The 19,356-nt window shown below is 40.3% G+C and overlaps 1 protein-coding gene across 2 annotated transcripts in view; it reads left to right on the forward strand.

Annotated features, from left to right (window-relative positions):
- LOC124805310 (protein broad-minded-like) overlaps nucleotides 1–19,356 on the forward strand; it is a 292,053-nt gene that overhangs the window by 56,206 nt on the left and 216,491 nt on the right. For both annotated transcript variants that reach the window (XM_047265826.1, XM_047265827.1), the window contains exon 2: nucleotides 14,249–14,541. In XM_047265826.1, the coding sequence (XP_047121782.1) occupies nucleotides 14,249–14,541 (293 nt within the window). The remainder of the gene's footprint in view (nucleotides 1–14,248; nucleotides 14,542–19,356) is intronic.

A 19,356-nucleotide genomic window follows, 5' to 3' on the forward strand; every position in this document is an offset into this window, starting at 1 on the left:
CACCCCACCCCACTATCCTGCCCCTCCCTACCCCAGCCTCCACCTTACCTCCATCACCCAGTCCATCTCCCATCATGTGTAGCTGCCCACAGTTTGGCCTTAGTAGCCAGAGACTGCGGCTGTGTGTATGAGCTGCATTTTGTGAGTGTGAGTGTGAGTGTGTGTGTGTGTGTGTGTGTGTGTGTGTGTGTGTGTGTGTGTTTTTATGTTCTACATCTGATGAGGGCCTTGTTGGCTGAAAGCTCATTTTCTGACAGTCCTTTTGTTGTGATGAGGACCAACAAAGTCCTACAAAACCATATCAATCAGGGGCAAACCTCTTTGCAGTACCTCCTCTCCATCTGTAAAATTCTCTTGCTATGCATTCCCAAAAATCTGGATCCCATATCACACACAGAAACCCTTGCTCTCCTGGAACTAGAGCAACATGGAAAATTCCACCTCAAAAACAACTCCACCCTGTTCACTTCATGCTCCCGCCTTGGACTACCATTGTACACCACCTCTTCAACAATCTACAGAGCTGCCCCACATTCTCTCGTAGCTGACAAACCCCGTCTCACAGATCTACTGCATTTACCTCACCCTCTAAAACTCCCTCCACCACCATACAGAATCCAGAAGCTAAACACACCCGAAATGGTCAAGAAACTTTCCTCCAAAAGCCTTAGCCACACAGAAGTATCAGTCCTTTGCAAAGGCCTCTTACCTTTTGCCCCACTCCCAAATTCAGTCATGCGGGACTTTTTAAAGACCTCTCCTTCAACCCGTCTACAGTGGAAATACTTTTTTGCTGCAAACCCTGCCAATCAGACTCAAGCAAAGATCAATGTTGAACCCTGCCTGACTCAGTTGACTCCCACATCCAACTGCGATCCATGCCCCTAACCCCAAATCACTCCCTGCTAACTTTCCAGTATTTCTTAACCTCCAACCTTGCATCACCCTCATACACCAATTCCCTCAACTTGCAAACTAACCTTACATCCCCTGAAAGAACCACAATCTACTATCTAAAATCTTATCTCAACCTTATAACCCTACATGCTGGAAAACGCTCCACCAGTGTTGGTTTGAATACAAAGATTACCTGGTGGAAGGACTCTGCCAGCTGTCAGATTTGTCCATCTACAAGCCCTGCCACATTGACCCCATTCCAGAAATTGAGCAGGATCTCCAGTCTCTCCTCAAATCCTTAGGCCCATCCCATATTGTCTCCCTGGAGTCTATCTCTCTCCTCACCTCTACCACTCCGCTCACTCCTACCTTCTACATGCTTCCTATAAGTCCATAAACTAAACACCCAGGATGCCATTGTGATTGGTGACTGTACCCCTACTGGGAGAGGCTCTGCTCTCGTAGGCCAACACTTTCAGCACCTGCAACCTTCATTCCTATGTAAAAGATAACAACAATTTCCTCCACTGACTCTCCACAGTTCCTGTTCCTTTAGCACCCAATGTGCTACTCATCACTATTGATACCACCTTTCTGTTCATAACATCCCTAATGCCCATGGTCTTGCCTTTATTCAATACTATTTTTTCCAACCCCCAACAGATTCTAAACGTGCAACCTCCTTCCTGGTTACCATGACCAACTATATCCTCACCCACAATTACTTCTCCTTTGAAGACATTACCTACAAACATATCTGGGGTACAGCAATGGGCATTTGCATGGCATCACACTATGCCAACTTATTTATTGGCCATCTAGAGGAATCCTTCCTAACCTCTCAGAATTCCAAACCCCTCATCTGATTCAGATTCATTGATGACATCTTTGTGATGTGGATTGGGGTGAGGAAACCCTATCCATACTGCTCCAGAACCTCGCCACCTTTCCCCACATTTGCTTCACCAGGTCCTCCTCAACCCAACAAGGTGTTGATGTTGATCACTGGCTCAGAGATAACTATGTCAGTACTTCCAACCATATCAAACCTACCAACCACCAGTAATACCTCCAGTTTGACGGCTGTCACCTATTCCATACCAAGAAGTCCCTTCCATACAGCCTAACCACCCATGGCCTCTGCACCTGTAATGATGAACAGCTCCTCTCAAAGTACTTGAAGGGTCTCACCGAGGCCTTCACAGACTGTAATTACCCTCCCAGGCTTGTATAAAAATAGATATCCCATGCCTTATCTCTCCAGTGACCCACCAATTACCATGAAGTCCTCCTGTCCGACCACACAGAAGCATCCTTTCACAACTCTGTACTCCTTAGGACTAGAACAACTGATTAACATTCTCTACAAGGGGTTTGACTACCTTTCACCATGCCCTGAAATGAGAAATGTCCTACCCACTATCCTTCTCACACTTTCCACAGCAGTATTCCACTGCCTACCGAACCTACACAAATTCCTCATCCATCCCAACTCAACCTTTGCTCCCAACCCCCTGCATCATGGCTCACATCCCTGCAATAGATGTAGATGCAAGTCCTGTACCATATATCCTCCCACCATCAACTACTCCATTCCAGTCACAAGCATCACCTACATCATCAATGGCAGGACTACTTGTGAAACCAGTCATGTGATCTACAAGCTAAGCTGCAACCTCGGTTCGACATTCTATATGGGCATGACAACCAACAATCCGTCTGTGTACATGAATGGCCCCTGACAAACTGTGGCCAAAAGACAGCTGGATCATCCAGTTGCTGGGTACACTGTCCAACATGATGTTCTTCACTTCAAAGACTGCTTCATAGCCTGTGCCTTCCTACCAATACCAGCTTTTTTGAATTGTGCAGGTGGGAACTCTCCCTGCAATGTATCCTATATTCCCATAGTTCTTCTGGCCTCAAGCTTTGTTAGTCACTGTCTTTAGTATGCTGTTCATGGCACACCCTCCTAGCAGTGTCCCCTATTATTCCTTTTTTGTATGCTCTATAGGTCCCTGAAAAGGCTTCTGCAATATTCAGAACCCGTATTGCTCAATTTTGTGAAATAATACTTTTTGACGTAGTTGGATTGTCCCGGAATATTATGCTATAAGTGTGCTAGCAATCCCACATGCCGGTCAAGAGATCTAAATTTCTAAGGGCAAAGGACACAGAACTGATCTTCTTCATCAACTTGAGCACATTCGGGTGCCACCTCAGTTTATTGTCCATCTGGATTCAGTGTGCATCTATTTATCTTTGCTTCCGATACCTGTAAGTGATTTTTTTGTATGGAACTGCACGTCAATATACTTTTAAAAATAATCTGTGGATATAAAGCTATTACTAAGTATAAAAGTTGATGCACACTAAGACCTTTTCAGAATACTCAGTTTCTTTATCAATCAATAGTATTCATTGCCCATGGTCCCTTCTTCCAAGGCACCTCCTAGAGCACACGACACAGTGGATCCGCCATCACAACAGGGTGAGCAGTGGGTGGTAATGCGTTCGCGTCACTTGAGGCAGAGGGCTGATGTGGAGACTGGCTGCCCTTTTATCCTGTGAGTGTACAGGTGGACGCTCCTTCAGCAGGGTCCGAGGAAGCACACCAGAGGGGAGTGGTTTACTGGTTATTGGGAACTGCCATGTCAGGCATGTCTTGGAGCCCCTTAAGCAGATGGCATTCAGGGCTGGAAAGAAAGCCAATGATCACTCAGTACGTCTACTGATGGGCCTCATCCGAGATGTGGAGGCGACCTTGCCAGGGGCTAACAAGCATGCAGGATGCAATCATCTGCAAGTTGTGACTCATGTTGGCACCAACAACACCTTGTAACCTGGGTTCTGAGATGATTCTCAGTTTGTACAGGTGGCTGGCGGAGGTGGCGAAGACTGCTGGCCTCGCTCATGGGGTGCAAGCAGAGTCACAATTTGCAGCTTCATTCCCAGAGTTGATTCGGGTCCTTTGGTTTGGAGCTGAGTGGAGGGCCTCAACCAAGGCTCCATTGACTCTGTGACAGTCTAGGATGTATATTTCTGGACCTGTATTATCGTGTTGGGATTTGTAGGACTCCCCTTGATATGTCTGTGGTGCACTACACAAAGGAAGCACAAAGGGGTGCACATGAGGGTTTTATAGGCTTGGCGGTAGTTTGAGGTGCTCTGATGAACACTCACCAGTCAATTCACAGCAAGGGAAGTCAAACAGATTTAGAATAAAGACACTTTGACTGTCACAATTTTATCAGTAAACTGTCAAAGTATTCGTAGTAAAGTTCCTGAATTTACTGCCCTCCAGGAAAATTCTCATGCACAAATTATTCTTGGAACTGAGAGTTGGCTGAAACACAAAGTGGAAAGCTCTGAGATATTTAGCATGTTATGGAACATTTATTAGAAAGACAGACTAGAGACCATTGGAGGGAGAGTTTTCATTGCAGTTGATAAAAATTTTGTTTCTACTGAGGTCAAAGTTGAGCATGGCAGTGAAATTGTATGGTCATGTATAACAGGTGTAGGTGAAACTAAGTTAATTGTTGGATGTTTTTATCAGTCTTTCAATTCCACTGTGGTAGTTCTAGGGTAATTCAAAGAAAGTCTATGGTCAATAGTGTGTAAATAGATCATGCAGTACTAACTGGAGGCAACTTTAACCTGCTGAGCATAGACTGGGATGTCTATGGATTCATTGTGAGGTGGGGGATACAAACAGACAGTCATGCAAAATACTTTTGAACATGTTTTCTGAAAATTGTCATGAGTAGCTAGCTCAACAATCCACACATAATGGAAATTTCTTAGACATTGCAGCTACAAATGGCCTGGACCTTACCTACAATCTCAATATAGAAACGAGGATTAGTGACCATGATGTCATTATAGCAACTATGGCTGTGAAAGTTAATAAATTAGTCGAGAAGTGTAGGAGAGTGTTTCTGCTAGACAGAGCAGATAAGCAGCTACTAACATTACTACCAGTAAGATGGAGGTAGAGGAATTATGGGCAAAGTTTAAGCAGATTGTAAATCATTGTCTGGAGGGTTTCATGCCTAGTGAGTGCATAAAGGATGGAAAAGACCCACCATGGTTTAATAACAAAATTTTTGATATGCTCAGGAAGCAGAGGCTGCTGCAATGTAGGTTCAGAAGGGATGCACAAATGATGATAAGTGAAGTTTAATAGAGATTCATGTGACTTTGAAAAGATCTACGCACAAAGCATACAACTATTACCACTGTGACACCTTAGCAAAAGATCTGGCAGAGAACCTGAGAAAATTCTAGTTGTATGTAAAACTGCTAAGCGGTTCTAAGGCTGCCATTCAGTCCCTTGTTGACCAGTCTGGTGTGGCTGGTGTGCCCCTTACCTAGCTTGCTTTTATCATGAATCTCTCATCCAGCACAAAATCCCAAGCAACTGGAAAAAAGTGCAGGTGACTTCAGTATATAGGAAAGGTAAAAAAAAAATGGATCTGGAAAATTACAGAACAATATCCCTAACTTCTGCTTGCTGCAGAATCCGTGAACACATTCTCAGTTCAAATATAATAATCTTTATTGAGGCTAAGCAGCTTCTGTTCATGAATCAGCATAGTTTTAGAAAGCATCACTCCCGTGAAACTCGGCTTGCCCTTTTCTCACATGATATACTGCAAACTATGGATGAAGGGCAACAGGCAGCTTCTATATTTCTAGATTTCCGGAAAGCATTTGACACAGTGCCCCATTGCAGACTGTTAAGTAAGGAATGAGCATATGGAATAAGTTCACAGATACGTGAGTGGCCTGAAGACTTCTTAAATAATAGAACCCAGTATGTTGTCCTCAAAGGTGAGTTTTCATCAGAGACAAGGGTATCGTCAGGAGTACCCTAGGGAAGTGTGATAGGACTGCTGTTGTTTTCTATATACATAAATGATTTGGCAACAGGGTGGACAGCATTGCTGATGGTTCTGTGGTGTACAGTAAGCTGTCAAAGTTGAGAGACTGTAGGAAGATACAAGATGACTTAGACAAAATTTCCAGCTGATGTGATGAATGGCTGCTAGCCCTAAATGTGGAAAAATGTAAGTTAATTCAAATGAGGAGGAAGTACAAACCTGTAATTTTCAGATACAGTGTTATTAGTGTTCAGCTTGACACAGTCAAGTCATTTAAATATGTGGGCATAATGTTGCAAAGCAATATTAGATGGAACAAGCAAGTCAGAACTGTGGTAGGGATGACAAATGGTTGACTTTGGTTTATTGGTAAAATTCCTGGAAAGAGTGATTCACCTGTAAAGGAGACCACATATAGGATGCTAGTGTGACCTATTCTTCAGTATTGCTCAAGTGTTTTGGATTCATACCAGATCAAATTGAAGGAAGACATCGAAGCAATTCACAGGAGGGCTGCTAGATTTGTTACCGGTAGGTTCGAACAAAACTTAAGTGTTATGGAGGTGCTTTCCAAACTCAAATGACAGTTCATGGAGGAAATACAGTTTTCTTTTTGGGAAACACCACTGAGAAAATTTAGAGTACTGACATTTGAAACTGATTGCTGAATGATTCTGCTCCCTCCAACACACATCATGTGTAAGTACCACAAAGATAAGATACGAGAAATTAGGGCTCATACAGAGGTGTAAAAACAGTCATTTTTCCTTCACTCTATTTGCAAGTATAACAGGAGGGGAAGTGACAAGTAGTGGTACACACCTTATTGTGGTTTGCAGAATATCGATGTAAATGTAGATTCCAAGAAGCTCACCAGTCTTGCTGGACAGGCAGAACACATTTTTGATTTTGTGTTTCTTCAGGATTCTAATGATCTTAGATAGAGGGCCCTGCATATGGTAGAAAGGCTATTTTACTGGTCTTTTCTCTTGTTCCTCTTCCATTGTATCAAATTATGTGGTTCAATGTAATGCTTTGGGGATGTCCATGCTTGAATTTCCATTGTCTGTGAACACTTGTTGTAGGTGTTCGAACTCCACTGTCAAGCTGTGTGGTATATATAGGTCTGTGTGTGTTGTTTGACTATACACACTTTGGCAAAATGTGGCATCTGCCTTCCTCTTCACCAATACATCCAGAAACATCAGCTGATCATCATTCTCTAGTTGCATGGTGAACTTAACCTTGGGATGTCTTTAATTCTGATCATCCAGGAACTTGTCCAGTATTTTTCTGATGAAGAAATGTGTCAGCTGGTAGGCAGCCATTGAAACGACCTCATCTTTGAATTTCTCCATAAACAAATTTCCCACTACAAGAAATAAGGGACTGCCCATCACCACTCCTTCAGTGTGCTCATAGAACTGGCCTTCTCATAGGAAACAAGTCAGTGTTAAAATATGCTTGAAACAATCCAGCAGAACCCTGTCAGATCTCTCACTGATCAAATTGGGTGTGTCCTGAAGTGGTGCCCTGGTATATAGTAATAATAATAATAATAATAATAATAATAATAATAATAACAATAATAATAATAATAAAGATTTTATTGTCTTTAGGCCATTACAGCAATTGACAACGTCAAATGAAGTTACAATTTATAATACAGTGTGATAAGGTATTGACTACTGAAATATTTTAGCTTATATTACAATAAATGTACAGTGGGTCATCTATTGGATTACTGCATTTTACAGTTGAAGAATTCATTGATATCATAGAACAGGTGGGCAATAAATGTATGTTCAGGAAGATCCTGTATAGCATGTGGCAGCTTATTAAATAGTTTGTGCCCTGTGACTTCATAGCTATTTATTGATTTTGATAGTCTGTGGTAAGGCATGTATATGTGTTTGATGCTTCTTGTGTTGTAACAATGTACATTTTCTCTACGTTCCACATCTTGTAGGTTCTTCTTCGTAAAGATTAAGACATTGTATATATAGAGGTTTATTACTGTCATAATTTTTTGTTTAGTAAATAAGGGTTTGCAGTGAGCCTTATGTGAAGAATTTGTAATTATCCTAATGGCTTTCTTCTGCAATAATAGGATGCCATGTATATGACTACAGTTACCCCACAAGATAATGCCATAGGATATTATACTTTGGAAAAATGCAAAATAAGGTGATCTGATGTATGTTTCAGGTATACAATTTCTGAGTTGTCTTAATAAATAAATTACTCTGGATAGCTTACTACTAATATAGTTTACATGTTGGCCCCAGGAAAACTTTTCGTCTAAATAAACTCCCAGGAATTTAACAGAACTAGGGTCATCAAATAGTGGCTTGTCTCTTAGAGTGAAGATTATCTGCTGAGTTTTATTTTCATTTAGCAGGAAACCATTTGCTCTGAACCAATATGTTGCATGAGTGGGTGTATTTTCAGCACAGGTTTAAGATTGTTACTGCTATGAAGAAAAGTCGTATCATCTGCATACAATACAGTGGTGGATCTAATAAACGAGGGGAGGTCATTATCATTATCAGAAACAGGAAGGGCCCCAGTACAGATCCCTGAGGCACACCTACTTTAAAATTTTCTATGTTTGACATTTCCTTACCAACACAAACTACCTGTTTACGGTTGTTGAGATAAACTGTTAATAGTCTGAGACTGTTTTCTTTGATGCCGTAGAATTCTAGTTTCTCTAGTAGTGGTGTGTGCTCAACACAGCTGAAGGCCTTGCTTAGGTCACAGAATGAGACCTGAGCAAAGCCTTTGTTCTCCAAAACTTTGAGGATGTAACTGACTACCGTGTTGATTGCATCAATGGTCGACAGATTCTTCCTAAACCTGTATTGTGTAGCATTAATTGTTCCTAGATTCTCAAAGTGAGATGATAATTGTTGGTACATGATGCATTCTATTGCCTTGGAGAATGCGGGTACCATTGAAATAGGCCTGTAACTAGATGGAGAGTCTTTATCTCCCTTTTTGTATACTGGGACAATCCTATACAGTTTTAACTCATCAGGAAAATATCCCTCAAGTAAGCACTTGTTTATGCAATGGGTTAAAGGGTACAGAATGCAATCACACACTTTTTTTAGCAGGTTGCGTGATATGCCATATATATCTAAGCTATCAGATGATTTCAGTTGTTTTATGACCCCTTGTACATATCTATGCAATACTTCGGAGAATGTTAGCATGCTTGTATTTAGTGACTGTCTACCCCAATTTTGGGAGAGTAGCTCTGATGGACTAATGTCTGGTTTGATAATTGCGTCTCCTATTTCTTTCACTGGAATTAATATGGCATTGTAGGTTTTTTTGGCTTGCAGGATCACTTTTTTGTATTCATTCCTGCATTCCACATAGGCTGATTTGGCACAGTCAGGCTTCATACTATTGTATATGTTGTACAGTAACAAAACTTGTTTCTTTAGATCTGTCAGCTGTTTAGTGTAACATATATTTTGTCTGTTTTGAGATCTGGATTTGTGGCTGCTGTCCATTATTTTGATTTTCTTTATGGGAATACTATGGTTAAATAGGGTCAAGAATGCATTAAAAAATCTATCAAATATTATTTTGGCTGGCAGGTCATTACTTGATGTGTAATGTCCATCGACACTACAATGGCCAAACCAGTCTCTGTCAGCAAGGGAATTACGAAATGTGTTAATTTTATCCTCAGTTACGGGTCTGGTAATCACAATTGTTGGGACAGGTCTGTATGCATTGCTCCTATTGAGGGGAATTTTACTTGCATAATTTAGAGATACGGAGTCATGGTCAGAGAATGGGAACACTACAACTTTGCATGTGTTTTCAGTGGTCTTGAAGCTTACAAAGATGTTATCTAAACATGCTTTGTTTCTTGTGGGCCTGTTATTAACATGATGTAAATTGTATTGCCTTAGTAAGTTTTCCAGATCTGCAACACTACCCTTACATTCAGTAACATCAAAATCAGCATTCAGATCACCTCCTATTGCAATATCATAGTGTAGCCATATAATATTACTTAGACAAGGTGAAAACTGACCATGATGTCTGTGTTGGAGATTTATAGGATGTTGTTGATGTGGTGGACACATTTTCCCACAAATTATGCTAACATCTTCTTAAGGTATATGGCTGCAGTGTAGGTGGCTGCACCAATGTTGGTCGAATGGATGAAGTGGTACACCCTCTTTATGGCTCATGAGTAATCCATATAGTCTGAGTGGTACTGGTGCGTTAGCTTTCAGTTGCTTGACATCTTTTTCAGACCATCCTGTTTCCTTAAGAAGAGCCTTGGCTTTCCTGTCCACTCCATCACTGGGATTATTCTCTTGTGGATTGTAAGTAGGATCCTCTAAAATTTGACAGATCTTCTTATCATAGACAGTAGAATTCCCCTTGTCCACAGGTAACACTACTAAGTTTTCATCTTCTTGCAAACCCTTGAGCGCCATCTTCTCATCTCCTGAGATGTTTATTTTAAGTGGCCTGGCTCTGTTTAGAATTCTGCATCTCTCTCTCTCTCTCTGAATCTCTTCTGGAACAACTGATGGCAGAGTGTTGACCACTTTCTCCTCTAAGCTGATGAAACCAGAACTGGTAGGGCTCTTAAGGTGACTGCAAAGTTGAGGTCCCTTCCAAAATCTCTAAAGTAACATCATCTAATGTGTGACCACTCAGACCAACCTTGTTGGTATCATGTGTTTGCGGCACTCTGATGGCAGAGAACCTGATCAGCTGGGAAGAAGGACACCAGCTCAGTAGACGATGGAATGTGGCTTTGGAACTACCACAGAAACATTGGGAAAAAGTTCCCTTCTCCAATAGTGAACCTCAGACAACTGGGGATAATTAACAGGACCAGACCTCTTATTGAACATCAGGATGCAACTACCTCCTCAGAAGATAGCTACAGTCAGTCACAGGCAAAACAGGGAACAACATTAACCACTGATTTGGAAACCTGTTGCATCACCACTGACTTCAAGTGTTCATAACAAATGGAAGTTCGTGGAGTGACAATATCTTTCACTATAGAAGTGAAGTTTCGACCACATACCTGAAATTTGTCTTCTCATTCATTATTCCACTATAGAAAACGTTTGCTTCCACTTGTGTGAACCAAGTTTTTGATTTCTGTGGCCAAAAGTGTGTCTGATTCGATGCTTATATGGAATGGCACAAATGAAATGTTGCTGGAGCAGCTTGTATCTTGCATTGTTGGCTTGATTTACAAGTATGCACTTTATTTACATAAAACTTGTACTTTGTTCATGAAACTGGGATCACCACTAAAATTATTTTTTGACTATGGCAGTTAGTCCCCACTAAAAACTGCAGAATGTTCAGTTCTTTTAGTAATCAACACAGTTCATAATTTTGTTGAAAACATAATAATGAACCAAGGCAATTAAATTGCCATGAATGAAAACTACTACTACAACTACTACTACTACTACTACTACTACTACTACTAGTAGTAGTAGTAGTAGTAGTAGTAGTGGTGGTGCTACATAATATGAGTCTTTGAATGACTGAGGTTTAAGCTGTGTGCTGTGAATTAGGTGTCTTTTGTTCCTTTCTCATTGCTGCATGTGGTATTGAAGCATTTGGGTCCATTATCAGTATATTTGTATCACATTGTTTGAAGTGTTTTCTAATGAAAATCATTTATGGAGATTAAGAGCAGGAGGTAACCAAATACAGAACATTGTGGGACACCACGTTTAATATTTACCCGTTCTGAATTGAGTATTATTTGTATGGTGTTGTCTGTTAGTTTCAAACTGCGTTTTTCTGTTGTTGAAATATGACTTATCGATGTGAGTGGAATCCCTTCAATGTCATACCATTTTTGTTTCCCTAGTCAAATTTTATGCGGGTGGGTACAGGTGGTATGATAAGCTACTTGTGGGGCAGCCCTCTTGGATAGATTGTGTGCATCCATGAGCTACTTGGCCACACCCACCCAGATCTGCTGAGTGAGGGCAATACCATTGTGCAGGCTACAGCTTGGCACCCTGACTGCCTGTTCATCAGCTGTTTGCCCACCCTGCCCACCTGTGTGCATGAGCACCTGGCACCCTCAGTGGGTACTCACTGGAATGGCATAACCTGCACATTCAAAAACCTTCCCAAGATAACTAAAAACGCCACAAACTAAATGCTAGGTAGTGTTTGCATGGTTTACTTCTGATTCAAAGTTCCAGTTATGCTATTTGCTTGAACTGAATAATATTTACATTTTGATCTTCCTCCACAATTTTCAATCAACTGTTTAGTTTAGGATGATTACCTAAAAATTCTGTGGCAACAATTTATTTCTGAATTCTATGTAAGCACCAAATTCAGATCTAAGAATGCTTTCAATGTGTCTCAGCCACCCACACTATTCTTGAAGACCAATATATTCTGCAATAATTCTCTTCTCCTTGTAGATATGCTGTGATTTGGGCTCCACTTACGAAAATGATATTCCACCCTCAATGAAAATCTTGATTGCTGTGCAGCTACTGGACAGGTTGTTTTAGTTACATTGTAACATTTTTAATAGCCCATTTCATTTGCATTAGTAATTTGTTTTCTGTACAGTTACTTCCATTCTTCTATTTCACAATAGTTGATTCTGATTTCAAATTATACTAAATATACTTGTTTCAATCCTACAACTGTGATTCAACTTGTCTTCTATTGATTCCGTCTCACACTTTATAGAACCCATTTCCATATTCGACCCATTGCAGTAGATGAATCGATATTAAAAATCAATTTTATTTGCCCTAATTTAGTGTTTGTATTCAAAGTTGACCTGCAAAACATAATTGTCTCAGAAAAATATTATTTGAATCCCATGTTTTCACAAAAATATTACATAAATGTGACATTTGTTTCTTCCCTTTCCTGCTCCCACTCCATGATTACACATGCCTTTTATACCACCACCACACCTGTCTCTTTCCTTTCTTTAATTGTCTCCCTCCTGCGCCGCTTCCAAGTACAGCCTCATGACACTCCATCTACAAGGGTGGTTTGAAAACTTCTCGGAAAAAAATAAAAAAATACTTACATCACTGAAAATTTTTTATTTTTCAATGTAATCTCCTTGTAGATTAATGCAACTTGGTCCAATGATGTTCCAGTGCTTTGATCCCACCTCAAAAATGAGTTTCCTCCAGACCTGCAAAATAGTTATCAACTCCGGCTATCAGTTCTTCATTTGAAGTGAATCTTCATCCACCAAGAAAAATTTTCAGTTCTGGGAAGAGATGGAAATCTGATGGAGCCATGTCAGGTGAATAAGGTAGGTGTGGCAGCAATTCATACCTTAGTTTGTGTAATTTTGCTATGGCGACGGCACGTGTGTGTGGGTGTGCATCAAGAGTCGCGGCACCCATCTTGCAGATAGTTTTTTCATTTCTAATTCTTCAGTTAAAATGTGATATACCCTTTCAGATAACATCTGGCAAGTGTGAGCAATTTTATGCACTTTCATTTGGTGATTCTCCATGACCATTTTGTGCACTTTTGCAATGATTTCTGGAGTAGTGACACAACTTGTCCAACACTGCGTGGATCATCATCATCTAAGCTCTCCCAACCAAATTTAAATTCATTTGTCCACTTGATAACAGTTGAATATCAAGGAGCAGAGTCCGCAAGTGTATTCTGGAAATTGGCATGAATGTCCTTTGCTTTCATACCTTTCTTTACGAAGTACTTAACCACTGCTCGAATCTCGATTATTTCCATCTTCACAAATCACTATGCAGGAACAACAACAGAGCCACATCACCACCACAGTTCTCTTCCAAGACTGATGTGGCATGTGTTTACAGGCAACAGTCCAATGAATATCATGTGAACAACTCGTTGTGTTAGAGCTGACCTCTTGTGATGATTCCAAGAACTTTTCAAACCACCCTCATAGTAGTTGTATTTTGTTCCCATCACATCCAGCACATCATCTTCCCCTAGCATTATCCTGCTACCCCTGCCCCCATCACCCACCCGAGCAGATTACTTCCCACATCAGATGCAGTTGTAGTTGGATCCCAGTGCCCAGAAACAATAGCCATGTGTGTGTGAGTTGTACTTGTGTGAATGTATTCCATTTCGGAAGGAAGACTGTCTGAAAGCATAAATATTTAAGCAGCCTTTTTCTTTGTGCCTGTCTGTAACTCAATGCTTCCTCTCTGTAGTGAGCGGCAATTTGCCTTTTCATTTTTATTGCTATTCCATCCTGGACTTTCCACACACACACACACACACACACACACACACACACATTCATAATCTGTTTTATAAACTAGTAGCTTTTATTTAGTTTATATGTATTCATTCATATTGACTCTGTACTGTATGAAAATACATTTAAGATGTGCCATTTTAAGCTTAAAATTTACTGTTTATCTCTTAAAAGAACTAATATAAGCATTTTATTCTGTTCACAGTAAATTTCTCATGCTGACTGCCAACTCTTCAGTGGGGCTCCTGCTACTTCTACAACACAAAGATATCATAACTAAACTTTTCCAACAAAATATTAATGAAATTCCATCCTTTACTTCGTATTTCTTATCTTCAATTATTCCCAACATTTGCAATGCTCTGGATGTTACTGTGGAGATCTGCTTATTGTTGTCTCAGTTGTCATGGTGCATTGAACAAAATGATGCAAGGTTGTGGAATAAGAAACAGCAACAACTGCTTAATGCTGTCTTTTCTACTGCCACAACACTAACAGGTATGTAAAATAGTTTCCATAATAGACCAGTCTGTAAAAGTAGTAAGCGCACTACATAAATATTAATCACCTGGTATGTCAAAGTTAATACAATCTTTAGGGAGCTGCTGACTGTCAGAAAGGAGATGATGCAGAGTGTAACTATTTGGAGAGTAGGCCTATAGCCTGACAATTAGAGAATGCTTAGAGTGAATCTGTGCAATCTTATCTTTCCTCCATTGATAACAAGTCTCAAGCTGAAGTGAAAAGACTGGTATAGCAGAGTCCATTGAAGGAAATGGCAGATTTCAAATGTATCAGATAATAGGACCATCGACAGTGGCAGATATTGTTGTCTACAAGGAATTCATATCAGGACTATAGCAGTAAGATAACAATGACAGGCTAGTAGACATTCAGTGTGTCACACATTGTGGCTTAAAAATGCTTCACAGCAGTGCAGAAATTTCTGCAGGGTGTGAGCCATTTCTGAATGTATAATCCAGAAGCAATTGCTTTGCACTGACATTAAAGTAGGGTTACATACAAACACAAGATATTTGACCCAGTCCATAAAGATCCATTTAAAGTAGAAAAAAAGGAAGAGTCATGTTTAACATCCCAGAGACAGTTATGTCATGAGAGACAGGACATAAACTTGGTTAGGGAAGGATTGGGAAGGAAATTGGCCATGCCCTTTTGAAAGGAACCATCATGGGATTGGCCTTAAGTGAAACCAAGATATCATAATGGAGATTGGAACCTTTGTCCTTCTGAATTTGAGGCCAGTGTAATAACCATTGTGCTACCTTTCTCAGTCCCATCCAAAGTGGACAAAGATATATCAAGAGTGGACCTGGAATAAATGGAACATTGTAATGTGGTCAAATGAATCACATTTATATCTGTATTTGTATGACCTACAACACCATGTTCATCACAAGTGTTAGGTGACGTTCTGGAAGACTGTCTGTGTGTGTGGAATGAATCAAAATCGAGGAGGCTCTGATTTTCTTCTGGATCTGTTTTAATGAGGTGTGCTTTGATTGAAGGAAAAAGTATGCAGAATAACACCAACTGCATTGAGCTGCTTGAAAATCAGAATTCACAGTTTATCCATAACTTTAGTGAGAATCGTAACACTACCAATCATATTTCCCAAGTTGATATTTCTTGCACTTGCCAAATTAGTGCTACCCCTTATTGGCATGACAAAAATTCAGAATCCATCAGAAATCTGACCTGACCTTACTAAAGCCCAGATATTTACCCCATGAAAATCTCTAATAATATCTGGAGGGAGATGGTGAACATGGTGAACATTGAAAACAACACCCCTGACTCTGTCACATCTGCATAAGATGTAACAAGACATAGTGGCAGTTATATCTCTTGCCCCATAGAGGAAGCGTTTAACAACAAAAAGGCTTAATTAAAGGTAGACTGTTCACACATGTGTGGACACCCCCCCCCCACCCCCCCCCCCCCCACGCACACACACACCACTGGGCTGAGTAGTGATCTCAGCCAAAATCTTGGCTCAGTGGGACTGTTAGTGCCGAGAGACAGTGTGGCTCTGTGTGTGTGTGTGTGGGGGGGGGGGGGGGGGGTTCTTTACATAAAAAACTTATTAAATCACAGGGTCTAATAAGTCAACAAAAATAACAAATTTTTGAAACTATAATATAATTGTATGGATAAAAAATCACATACTTATAAAAGTATTGAAATTTGCAAGCTTTCGGAGGCAGTGGCTCCTTCTGCTGGAAGAAAGTTTGAAGGGGAAGGATGAGGAGTGAACGAAAAAGACTGGTGAGGTTTAGGAAATGAGGAGAGCTTGGGAAAGTCACACAGAACCCCAGGTCAGGAGAGACCTACTGAACAGGATGAGAAGGAAAGGTATCGTAGAAATGGATACATAGTGTATATGGAAATTATTTCTACTTCTACTACTGTGGTTGTTAATTGCTGAGTTTATCCTAAATGCACTTTTGTCCACCTCAACCCAAATACCATTAGGGAGTATATGTATTGTCAGGCAAGAGTAAGAGTCCCTAGGTTCCTGAAGATGCTTCTGTAACACGTTTGGTTATCAAACTTACACACTTTTCTTATTGTGCACTTTTGTAGAATGAACAGTTTTTCATTTTACTTTCAGTGCCACAGAAGATCTACATTTAAATCTACATAGAAATTACGCAAGCCACTGAACAGTGCATGACGGAGGGTACCCAGTAGCACTACTAACCATTTTCTTTCCTGTTCCACTCATAAATAAAGCAAGGGAAAAATTACTATCTGTATGCCCCCTTATGCACCCTACTTTCTTGTATCTTATCTTCATGGTCCTCATGTACAATGTATTTTGTCAGAGTAGAATTGAATTTGAATTTATTCACCTTTGAACATTTTGTGTGTTGCTGGTGTAATTATTTACATATAAAGCTAAGAGACATGACATACATAAAAATTTCATGATATAAATATCAGTGACACATTTTTACATGTAATGTGAAAGTAATATGTGTGGGAACCTCTTAACCAGTGATTTTTACAACTTAGTATGACAGTGGTCAGAACTTTATGTCACTCATACTCTTTCATGGAGTAGTATGCTTCTTGTTTAAACCACTCTGCTAGAACATTCTTAAATGTATTATAGGAAACAAAATGACCAGCTTTTTGGATTCTATTGTAAAGTCTGGGGCATAATGTTTGTGGCTGTTGTGAGCCTTAGCTAGCCTATTTTAGGATACATCAGTTGATTGTCCAGTTCTTGTGTTGTGACCCTGTATAGGCATCTTAAGGTTAAAATAATTTAAATTCTCTTTAACATTGATAAGGTAACTATACATTTAGAGACTTGGGACTGTCATAATACTGAGCTCTTTGAAGTGATCTTTACACAATTCTCTTGGAGTCAGTGCTGCTATACATCTGAAAGCCTTATTTTGTCACTTGAACACGGTTTCTGAGCTGCAGCAGTTACCCTACAGAAGAATTCCATAGGTAAGGCGGGAGTGGAAAAGTGTAAAATATGTGTATACTAGTAGAGTTCTGCTTACATTATTCCTCAGTCTGTACAGCAGATAAATCACTCGAGAAAGTTTTGAGCACAATTTCTCTGTATGACTTGCCCAGCTGAGTTTCTTATCTTTGTGGAAACCTAATAATTCGATTATTCTTTATGTTCATTAGAAACATTGAAATTGAAAACAGTTTTATTGTTATTAATTTATAAATAATTTGCCTGAAACGAGTTAGTGCATTGATCCTTGTTATATTTACATTATGTCGCATCTCTTCTAGATCATCAGCTTATGTGATTAGAGTTGTATTGTCTGCATACAGTACTGCCTGACAAAGCAATGGTAATTCATTCATATATACATTGGTTGGAACTTAAATAGTGGCAACACTGCTGTGGAGACACTATGGAATGGAAACTACTATTGTCACTGATAGCACACATTGTTGACATACCTACCTTACCTCCAAACAAATGGACTCGCCTGTCCCACATCACCAGCGTGCACACAATCGAGGGAAACACAGTAATTTGTGAGCAAGCAGTCTAACGTAATGGTGTCACTATGTTTTCGAAACAGGAACAATGGAGTTGGATCAAGATTGAATGTGCCAGAGGTCATACAGCACAACAGTATCATCAAGGTCTTCAAGAGGCGTGCAGAGAGTTGGCATTGCTGTACAGAACAGTGGCACATTGGGTAAAAGCAAACTGTGGCAGACATGCATCGGGCAGTTCGTCCTAGCATCTCTGAAGAAGAAGTGCATGCTGTTGCCATGTTAGTGGACAGTGATTGATGCCATACGATTCATGAGTTCGCCCATGAAACCAGATTAGCACATATGACTGTGCTACCCATCCTGAAGGAACACCTTGGCATGCAAAAAATTGCATCACAATGGGTTTTGCATGAACTGACGGAAATGCAGAAATGGATGTGTTATGATGCTGCTCGGATGCACTTGGAGCGCTATGAACATGAAGGAGAGGCTTTCTTATGCCTTATCATAACACTGCATGAGACATGGGCTACATTGTATGAGCCAAAACTGAAATGCCAATCCAACAAATTATGGGTTGCCACGAAAGTCGAAAGTGCGTCAGAGCCCCAGTGTGGTGAAAGTTAAGGTGATTCTCACATATGACTGTGATGGTGTTATCCTAACATATTATGTTCCTCCATGGCAGACTGTCAGAGCACAATATTACTTACTGTTCATCTTTTGAGTATCACTTGTGACCAGCTTGACAAAAGAAGCAGCGACACTTTCTGCGCAACCCACCCACCATTTTGCATGAAAATGCATGGGCGCATACAGGACAAGCTGTGGCTGCTCTGTTAAGTCGATGGGACTGGGAAGTACTGTACCATCCACCATGCTCCCTGGACTTAAGTCCTTGTGACTTTGATTTGATTCCAAAGATGAAGGAACCACTTCGTGGCATTCGCTTCAGAAGTGTTCCAGAGATTCGACAGACAGTAAACCACTCCATTTGCACCATCAACAGAACAGGCTCTGTTAATGATATACTATGCCTTCCACATCACTGCCAACAGGTTCTAGATAATGCTGGTGACTACTCTGAAAGACAGTAACAGGTGCAAACATGTAACTCTTTTGTATCAGTTGTGAATAAATAGTTGCCACTATTTAAGTTCGAACCTTCGTACAATGAACAGAAATGGACCCAGTACCGAGCCATGTGAAAGACCTTTTGTAACAGGTAATGAGTTTGACTTTTGGTTGTGTATAATTACCACCTGCTTTCTGTTGCTTCAATATAACTCAATAGGGTGAAGGGCATTC

Source organism: Schistocerca piceifrons, chromosome 7, assembly GCF_021461385.2.
Source record: "Schistocerca piceifrons isolate TAMUIC-IGC-003096 chromosome 7, iqSchPice1.1, whole genome shotgun sequence".
Lineage (NCBI taxonomy): Eukaryota > Metazoa > Arthropoda > Insecta > Orthoptera > Acrididae > Schistocerca > Schistocerca piceifrons.